Raw genomic sequence first — 10,576 nt, 5'->3', positions numbered from 1 at the left:
ATCAAAACCATGGAAGACAAATGAGCCATATGTGTTGACAACTCAAGCTATTCAAGTTTATTATGTTAATGACATAAAACTTGGCAATGATTGGAAAGTTGTTATCCGAGCACAAGTGCGCAATATATGGAATGTGGTTGAGAATAAGGGGGATGAATGTGTAGTGAGTAATGAGTCTTATCAGCAAAATGAATCACATTCTACAGTCGGCATGATTCAACCTAATAATGATTTTGTCGAATGGTGTCGAAATGATGTCCCCGGATCAACCATCTCCACAACAGCAATAACACCAAGAAAAGAGCATCCTCAAGCAGAAGAAGAAGAAGATGAAAAAGAACAAGAAGATGATGATGATGATGAGGAGGAGGAGGATGAAGATGAAGAGAAGGACAAGATCGACGACAGCGAAGACGATTTATGATGTTTTTTTAATTCTATTTTAATATATTTCTTGTTACAAGAATTATTTAAACAAGATTGACTCTTATTTCATATATAATAAACGTGATCACGTCTTTTGAGCACTACTCTTATTCATAATAAGCGTGATCACGTCTTCTGAGCAATACTCTTATTTCACAATAAGCGTGATCACATTTTCTGAGCAATACTCCTTATTTCATAATAAGCATGATCACGTTTTCTGAGTAATACACATATTTCATAATAAGCGTGATCGTGATCATGTCTTCTGAGTAATAATCTTTTGTAAGTCAAAGCCTCATATTAGCATCAATTCATTGTATTATGCTTTTTTTATTATAAACGTGATCACGTTTAATATGCAGTAGTTTGGTTGAAGAATATAATACAAATCGCATTTCTTAATATTTATAATATTATTTTTTTTTGTCACATATGGTGACAATACATCGTGTCAACAATTAAGTTTGTCACTAATGAATTTTTTGGTGACAAGTGAAACGACTGTCACAACTTAACAAAGAAATTTAGTGACAATAAATAAGAACAATCAATAAAGTATGTCACTATTGCACTTTACGGTAACACTATAATATATTGTCACTATTTATAAGATTGCAGTGACAAATTTAACACTCGTCACAGACGTATAGTGACATTAAATACTGACAATAATACAATTTATCACTGTTATAATCATTGTGACGAAAATAAATTATTGTAACTATAAAAATATTTATACTGACAAATTAACGAGTGTCACTGATATATAGTGACAATAAATAATGACAGCAATAAAATTTGACACTATTATGTTATTTTGTGATATTAATGCGTGTTGTCACTATATTCAAACTTGTAGCGATAAAAATATAATTGTCACAACTATACAGTGACATTAAATATCTGCAACAATATAATTTGTCACAATTACATTGCATTGTCACGATACACAATATTGTGACTATACATATGTTTTGTAGTGATAAAAATAAGATCATCACTAACATGTAGTGACAATAAATACTAACAACAATTAAATATGTCACTACTACACTATTTTGCAACGGTATATCGTACCGTCACTACATGCATATTTATAGTGACAATACTCAAGTCGTCACTGATATATAGTGACAAAAATTTTCGACAATAATAAAATTTGTCACTGCTACATTATTTTGTGACAATGATTTTTTTTGTCACTAAAAAGCTATTTGTAGTGACAGAAATATGATCGTCACTCGTATTGTTGCCACTAAAAGCTCTTTTTTTTGTAGTGTAACTTCATCCCCTAAAAAAAAGTTAATAACTTCATAATCAAGTTAGCTCACTTAATGAGCTAGTGAGTATCAACTACTATTAAACTAGAATTCGGATATTTTTGTTGACAACTCCACTAAATAAAACACAAATTTTATTATGCCAAAACTCAAGTTCAAATAGCTCAACTCATTTACGAATTAATGTATAGAACAAATTTACAGCTACGTTTTGTAAAGAAATGTACCATCATTTCATTTTGTAAAGAATTAATGTATAGAACAAATTTTAGAGCTCATTGTTCACCCATGTCCAAACTTCTAATCATAATCCTTGACAATGCAAAACTTTGTCGGTCGAAATACAATTACTCCCAAATTCTCTAAATAAAACAATTGGAAAAGAAATAGAAAAAATAGAAATAAAAAACATGAAAGAGATAAGATCCACGCTAGCTTATCCAAACCAAACAGAGAGCAAGGCAGCCAAAAGCGGCCCCACAACTCCAGGCGCCGCGGCGGCAGCAGAGGAGTGCTCCGCCGCCAAGGAAGACTTGGGCGGTGACGGCAGCGCGTGGACAAGAACAGAGACCTTCATGCCGCTGAAGCAGCCGCCATTCCCACAGATGAAGTAGTACCTCTTGGCCTTGTCCAGCAGTATAAAATCTTTGCCGCTGCTCCAATTTCCGGTGGCCCCCTCCGTCGTGCAGTTGTCATACCCCGTCCGGTTCACCTCGAACACATTGTACTGTGTTTTCTGGTACCTAAACGCTGCACCCGAGCTACGTTTTGAGAAATCACATTTTACACGGCCCTAATTATATTAAATGTATAAAAAATCAAGAGACTGTGAAGAAGAAGAAGAAGGAAAGGGGATTTACAGATGAGGTCGCCGACGTAGAAGGTGTGGTTGTTGGCCCAGAGGGTGTAGTTGAGGCCGGGGTTCCAGCCCTTGTTGGCGCCGACGATGTGGTCGGTTGCGGCTGCGGAGGAGAGGAGGAGGAGGAGCACGGCGGATGCAAGGTGGGCTGAGCTGGACATGATGAGCTCTGTGAGTGGTCAGTTTGGAATGCTTTTTTGAATGTGGTTGCCCAATTGAGAGTTGGGGTCTTAAAAGTCCCAAGGAATAAGCTCAGTTAACGGTTACATAACGGATCCAAGAGATTTTTCATTGCCTGCTTTAATCATTTCATATTTTTTTATTATATTTATTCACAAAAATAATTGTGGACTCTTGATGAATCAAAATTCGAATTCACTATACTTTGTACGCAATTGCATGTATATTTAGACCTATTTTAAGTTTAAATTTTGCTTGGAAGTAAGAGGGTGTTTGGCTAAGCTTGAATTATGCTTGGAGTCTTGGTAAAAAACATTTCTCCTCATATCAATAGATCGTGAGTTATGTGCAAGTATGAATGCACGTGAATTGTAATTCTAAAAAAAAAGTCATATATATGTATATATATATATATAGGGGTGCGCTCCAATGAGACCCTATTTTTCGTGAGACACTGAGATCCTTATTTTTCAATGAATAAGACATATATCCTGATGAACAAGACAATATATACTGATGAATAACGAAATTTTAAAAATTGATAATGAATAAGACATATATACTGATGAACAAGGCAGTACATACTAATGAACAGTGCAGTATATACTGATGAATAACGAAATTTAAAATATTTCGTTCCCTTCAGGATTCGAACCCTGAGAAAAAATTCGCTCTCTAGGTACAATATCAGTCATAGGATTGATAAAATAAACGCACGAGATCGTGTCTAAGATCTCACTAAAAATAGGGGATTTCATTGAAGCGCTCCTATATATATATATATATATATGGTGGGGTTAAAATAGAAACCCCCCTTAAGATGAAAACTAGGAACCTAATCTAAACCACTGATTTTAATAAAATAAAGGGTTGAGATTAAATTAGAGATGCACATTTTAATATATAATGTAAATGTATTTTTAATTAAAAGGGTAGAAATGTAAAGAATGAAATTAAAATTTACACGCATCATCATTTACATTTTCACTTTGACTTTGGAATTTCATCTAGGGCTTGAGAAGTTAAAACCGCAGACTTCTGTGCAGTCGACGAACGACCGATCTGCACGCCGGCGACGAAGCATCGGACACAGGGTCTTCTCCGGTGGCGGTTTCGGCGATCTGTGCAAGGTTCGAAATTTTCCCTCCTGTACAAGGAGTTGGCGTTCGGCAACTTGGGCGATCTGGGTCTTCGTCGTTCCCGGCGGCTTTGGCGATCTGTAACAGGAGGCGGCGGCGGAGGCTGTCCGATTATTCCAAGAGGCGGCGGCGGATTCTGGCCGATTTATACAAAGAGGAGGCGGCGGAGGCTTGCTCACATATTTAATCAATTCGTTTTTTCTTCAAGCGATTCGAAATTGTGGTAAATCAATTGCATAGATGTTTTATGTTATTGCATAGCTGTTTGTTTTTTGGTTAATTTTTTAAAATTGAATTAATTTTTCTTCAAGCGATTCGAAATTGTGGTTAATTTTTTATTTGCATAGATGAAAGATTGTGATGCATAGATGTTGGATATTGATGCATAAATGGTAAAATTGAAACGTTTTTTTTTTTTTTTTTGGAGTTGCATATTTTGAGATTGTGATGCATAGATGTTGGATATTGATGCATAAATGGCAAAATTGAAACGTTTTTTATGTTTTTTTTTTTTGGAGTTGCATATTTTGAGATTGTTGGTGCATAGATGTTGGATTGTGTTGCATAGTTATCAAATTTCCAAGGTTTTTTTTTTTGTTAATTTTTTAAGATTGCATGGATAATGGTTAATTTTTGGATAGCTGTTTAGTAAAGATTTAGCATAGCTGTCTAATTTTTTAAGATTGCATAGCTGTTTAAAAAAGATCTTACATCGAAATTGCTTTATTCTTTAATATGTGCATCTATGCTCTTGAAATTTGAGGTGACCATTTTGGGTATATGCGCATGTCGTGGGTTCTGATTTCTAGAGTTTGGGGTACGAAAGGAAAAATTGAGGATTAGTATACTCTGTTTTTTTGTTATGAGGCTTGTTTCCTTTCTTACATACTTTGATAAGTCAATTTGTTTTAAGATCTTGAATTGTGAAAAAATTGGTTGCGTTAGTCTTTGGAACTGTACAAACTGTTGGAAATTAAATCAAAGTTTACGGGATTGTTGCATATAACCAATGGATTGTCCTTTACTAACAAGAAGATAGAACATATAGCTCCTACAAATATGCATCTATGCAATTAGTAAAATACATCTATGCAATTAAAGTTCATTCGCTGCAATTATTAAAAGTCATCTGTGCATCTATGAAATTATTAATATGCATCTAGGCAATTAATTAAAGGTAAATTCATATTTTTGTTTACCTAATTATTTTATTGCATAGATGATTTTTTAATTGCATCCGTGAAAGTAATATGTTGCAATGATGATTTTTTGGACAATTAATTAAAGAACAAAAAATACAGCACACAAAAAACTTAGACGAAATGTGCAACAAAAATAAATAATCATCTATCATTAAAAAATAGAATTCTTTAATAACTAAAACTCTTTTATTAAAAACTAATTGGATAAAAAACGAAATGTCATCGAAAACGCAATTAAAACATAACATCTATCATTAATTAGAAAACCTTAAAAGACAAAGTTAACCTTCTCCTAATTAAAAACCAAAAAAAACGGCAAAGTCAAACAAATTCCCTCATTTTAGGCACATTATTAATCAATTTAATTCTAATTAACCACTAGATCTTCAAATTTAAAGACTAAGATTAGGTTCCTAGTTCTCATTTTAAAAAAAGTTTTTATTTGAACCTCTCCCTATATATATATATAGGGTTGGGTTAATATAAAAACCCCTCTTAAGATGAAAACTAGGAACCAATTTAAAGTCATTGATTTAAATAAAATAGAGGGCTGAGATTAAACTATAGATGCACAATTTCGATTGCATAGATGCACAGTTTTGATTTGCTTGAGTATTTTGCATTGTTGGTTTCAAATGCATAAATTGCATATTTTTTAAGTGCACAGTAAAATATAATAGATGCACAGTTTCTTTTGTTGACTAAATCCTAACCATTAGATCTAATATTTAAAAGGTCAAGATTAGGTTCCTAGTTCTCATTTTAACAGAGGTTTTTATTAGAACCTCTTCATATATATATATATATATATATATATATATATATATATATATATATCCCATTCGATTATCAAGATCTACGGTGGATGCATCATCTTGGTGGATGGATGCAGGTGCTGGGTTCAAATCCTGAAGGGAGCAAAAAAATTATTTTTTCGGATGCATTAATTTGTATAGCAGATGCAGTAATTTTATTGGTTCTTACGTTCCCACGATAATTGTGGTTCTCACTATAACCGCACCATATATATATATATATATATATATATATATGGTTGGGCTATAATAAAAACACATCTTTTTGTAAAAACTAAAAACGGCTATAATGTATGAATTCTATGTAGAACACGTATGAATTAGTTGTGTAACTGTATGAATTGCGAAATTCATATGTGGTCTACATAGAATTCAGTCGAACTCAGGACTTTTCGCAATTCATACAGTTACACACCTAATTCATACGTGTTCTATATAGAATTCAGCCGTTTTTAGTTTTTACAAAAAGATGTGTTTTTATTATAGCCTCACTATATATATATATATATATATATATATATATATATATGGTGTGGTTATAATGAGAACCACACTTATCGTGAGAACATAAGAACCATTAAAATCAATGCATCTGCTATATAAATTAATGCATTCGCTATTAAATTTAATGCATCCGAAAATAATAAAAATTTTGCTCCCTCCAGGATTCGAACCCAGGATCTGCATTCATCCACCAAGATGATGCATCCACCGTAGATCTTGATGATCGAATGGCTTAAAATGGTTCTCCGTTCTAATTTTATTTAGTGGTTCTTATTTGAACCTCTCCCTATATATATATATATATATATATATATATATATATATATATATATTACGGGGTATGGCTTATAAAGACCTTATTTTATGAGTTTCATATCTTCATAAATTATCACCCCGCTCCAATGCCATGCGTAGTATAAAATAACTTTAGTAATCATTTTTCAAAATTAAATTTAATAAATTGATAAAAAAACACATTCTTTAATTTGAATATACTTTAAAATATATCTAGCTAGTTGTAGTTTTTATAAACGAGAGAGTGATCTAAGGCGGGATGGATGGAGTACTTCCAAATTGAACGAACAAAAACATACAACATGCATTTGCGGTAATGGATGTCATTATTGCTGTTTCCTATTTGATCTAATTAATTAGTTATTGATAATCGGTGTTGTTATGTATACATGTAGCATCATTATGTAACAAAATGATGGTTGTTGGATTCTCATCATAGTTAATTAGACAAAACCAAGCAAAAACAAGTTTGAATGTTCATTGAATTCATGTACAATCGTTCTATTCTCTCCAACTTCGACTCAATTAATCTAACCCTTATCAGAAATTTTATTTTTTGAAAAGCCTTATCAGAAATTTTCTAATTACCAGACGATCAGTTTTATTTTTCAATCAAATTAAACAACTAATGACGGAAATAATCTGTCGCGTGGACGGTTTTAATGACTAAAAAATCTGCAGCCTTTAATTAACATCATTCGATTCATTGCTAATGTTCTTTACTTTGCATGCATGCATATTCGTCGCTAAATATATATAATGTATTTTTTTTATAGTTTCAACTTGGAAAGTCGAGAGCTATTAAGTATCAACTTCTAAAATACAGATATCGTTCATTATCCATAAAATCCTAATATTTTGCATGTAACAATATGACAGGATCATATTATCATTTTGTTTTTGAAGCCGCAAAGATATTGTATTAACCATGAATTGTCATCAATTACAATATTTTGCAACCAAGGAAAATCCTCCTTTTAAACTAGTGGTTGCGGGTAATCTATAACATAATGTGCTAATTTATGAGCAATCTTATTAATATATCTAAACATATGGAAGAGTAAACAGGAGCGCGCAGTATGATCAATTCCTTCTTCTTCAGTTAGATCAGCTAGAAGTCTCGTTGCAAGGCAAGATTAATCCGTATGGGAGAATTAAGACACAATTAAGGAAAATTGAATTCGGAGGCACAAAGAATTCAATGTTGTTGTTTTTTATGATTACGATTATTATTGAATGCGAAAAGGTTGAGATAATACATGATACATATGAATAATAAAGCAAATAGCAAGTGGGCATGACATGAGACAGAGAGAGAAGAGAGCGCACTAAGTAGTTCATGCGTATTAAAAGCCACGCCCTTTGTCACATGCGTAGGCGTAGCGTAGGGCACCCTTAATCAAGATTCAAATTTTCCATTATCTTTCTAGGATCTCGCTACCTTACATTTTTTATTCTCTCTTCAACTAATCTCCTAGCTATGAACCACCTCATTTTTGTCACCTCGAAATCACAACCACCATTTCGTTAATAAAAAATGTAAATGAAGATATTTTTAATACAATGTTAGTAATTTGAGTATTTTTAGGACAAATCAAATAATCTTCCCGTCCCATTTACTGTCAGCTTGTACTCGCACATATGACGTGCGAATACACGTAAAAATGAATTATTTTAATAAATAATTTTTTGTCAGTGTAAATTTATAGGAGTATTTCATTTCATTTTATAGTAACATCTATCATTTTAATATATTTTTTAATCAATTATTAAATAATGTTTGAAAATAATAATATTATAAAACTCATAAAATTGAAAAAATCATCTAAATTTAATTTAAAAAACAAATTTTAACTAATTAAGCATCACCTAGTTTTATCTTCATTAGAAAAAAAAATTAAAAATTCATGTTTATTTTCTAGATTTCATATTTACATAATTAATTTTAATTCCAAGGATTCTAGAAAAATAAAACTAATAAATACTCTCTCCGTCCCATTATAAGTGAGACCCTTTTTTTAGCACGGGAATTAAGAAAGGTGTTTTTGTATGTATGTGAAAAATGAAAATGTGTTTAAAGGGTAAAACTTTTACCCAAAAATAAAAGAGTCTCACTTATGGTAGGACACCCAAAATAGAAAGAGTCTCATTTATAGTGGGACAGGGGGAGTAAATCCTTTGTGCATTTTATAGAATAAAAATAGTAAGTTTTGAGGTGAAGAGTTCTAATAGATACTACTACTTAAATAATTATTAAAATATAAAACACAATATTTTTAGATTTATGTATAATGGATTAAATTAAACAATTGATCTTAAATTAGATATATATGATGGATATAATAGGCAATCAAAATTTGTAAAATAAGGCTCTTTTATAATAAGTATAGATTTTTAGGACAAATCAAATAATCTCCTCCATTTAATATCAACTTGTACTTTTTTTTTGGGATATCTCCCCGTTTCTCCGTCGCAATTATAAATTATAGGAAAATTCTATAGTTGTCGGATATTATAATTGGAACGAAGAGAGAGTAATATTTTTTCAAGCATTTACTAATTCATCATTAAATAATACTCCCTCCGTCCACGAAATGAGTACCCATTTGTGGACGGCACGGGTTTTAAGAAATGTATGGAGTGTAGTGTGAATAGTTTAAGGGTTCCACTTTTTGAGTGTATTAATTAAAGAGATGTGTGGGGTACACTTGCCAAAAAGGGAAATGGGTACTCATTTCGTGGACGGACGAAAAAGGAAATATGGGTACTCATTTCGTGGACGGAAGGAGTAGTAAATATGAATATATTAAGAAGTTATTTGTATATTTTTATTTTCAATATTTTTTTACATTATTGTTTAAATTTCAATCACCCTATATAAATGTGACGAGAAAAATAATTTAAGATTTAATTCAATAACTTTCCTAATAAAATTTATAATGACCACAACATTTGCACAAGTTCTTCAACACCATGTACTCCCTCCATCCCATGAATCTTTAGTCACTTTTTTTTGGCACGAGAATTAAGAAATTGTAGATTAGCCTTTTAAATGTGTAGTATAAAAGTGATAAAGTAGGAGAAAGAAGATAATCAAGTGATAAAGTAGAAGAGAGAAAGTAATTAAGAACCCTTATCTTTTAGTATCTAATTTTTACTATATTTGGAAATGACTCAAGATTCGTGGAACGGCTGAAAAAGTAAAATGACTCAAGATTCGTGGGACGGATGGAGTAGCTCACAACTCCTCAAAGAAAATCATTATGAGCTAAGACATGCAAATTAGTTATAATATACGTTCCTTAGGAAATATTCAATCTTGAAATTTTGTTGTATCCTCACTATCTCTCTCAATTTTTTTTTACTCAAAAAGTAAAATAAAATTAGAATATCTAATTTCCCGATTATTGACTACATATTAAGGCTCGTTTAAGGATTTTTAATCACAAAAAAATAGTTTTCATTTGATTTTCAGGTATTTAATTTTATTAAAAAAAATTATAGAATTGGAATCTGCAATCACTAGAATTGATATCTAGCACTTTACGAACTGAGCTAACAGAATTTTGATAGCATTTTTTTTGTAGAACTTTTATTACTTACTATAAAAAATTTCTTTATTTCGTACGAGATATGCGATTTCTACTAGTATAATTTACTTAATAGAAAATACGCAAGTTTGGTAGAAATGAATGCCTGGTTATTGGTTAATTGTAAGGGTTAATTACATCGAATATCACTAACTTTACCCAAATTTTATTTTTTTCATAATTTTAAAAAAAAATTCTTTTTTTTTTATCACAAATTGAATTAATTGTTCATTTTTTTTTACGATTTGTAGCTCCGATCATCAGAAAGTTGATGTGGCGCTGAT

The 10,576-nt window shown here is 31.4% G+C and overlaps 1 protein-coding gene across 1 annotated transcript; it reads right to left on the bottom strand.

Annotated features, from left to right (window-relative positions):
* Positions 1 to 1,918: 1,918 nt before the first annotated feature.
* LOC131005052 (early nodulin-like protein 17) lies at positions 1,919 to 3,028 on the bottom strand. Its single transcript, XM_057931844.1, has 2 exons — positions 2,570 to 3,028; positions 1,919 to 2,459 (listed from the first exon to the last, which is right to left on the bottom strand). Exons 1-2 carry the CDS (start codon positions 2,727 to 2,729, stop codon positions 2,146 to 2,148), a joined length of 474 nt encoding a protein of 157 aa, XP_057787827.1. The 5' UTR covers positions 2,730 to 3,028; the 3' UTR covers positions 1,919 to 2,145.
* Positions 3,029 to 10,576: the final 7,548 nt, after the last annotated feature.

Source organism: Salvia miltiorrhiza, chromosome 1 (genome assembly GCF_028751815.1).
Source record: "Salvia miltiorrhiza cultivar Shanhuang (shh) chromosome 1, IMPLAD_Smil_shh, whole genome shotgun sequence".
Taxonomy (NCBI): Eukaryota; Viridiplantae; Streptophyta; class Magnoliopsida; order Lamiales; family Lamiaceae; genus Salvia; species Salvia miltiorrhiza.
Note: the sequence above shows the minus strand (reverse complement) of the source record. Positions and strands in the feature narration are given on the sequence as shown.

Coding starts and splice junctions, on each gene's coding strand:
- LOC131005052 (XM_057931844.1), bottom strand. CDS start 2,729: ATGTCCAGCTCAGCCCACCTTGCATCCGCCGTGCTCCTCCTCCTCCTC. Junction 2,460..2,569: donor CTACGTCGGCGACCTCATCT/GTAAATCCCCTT, acceptor GCTCGGGTGCAG/CGTTTAGGTACCAGAAAACA.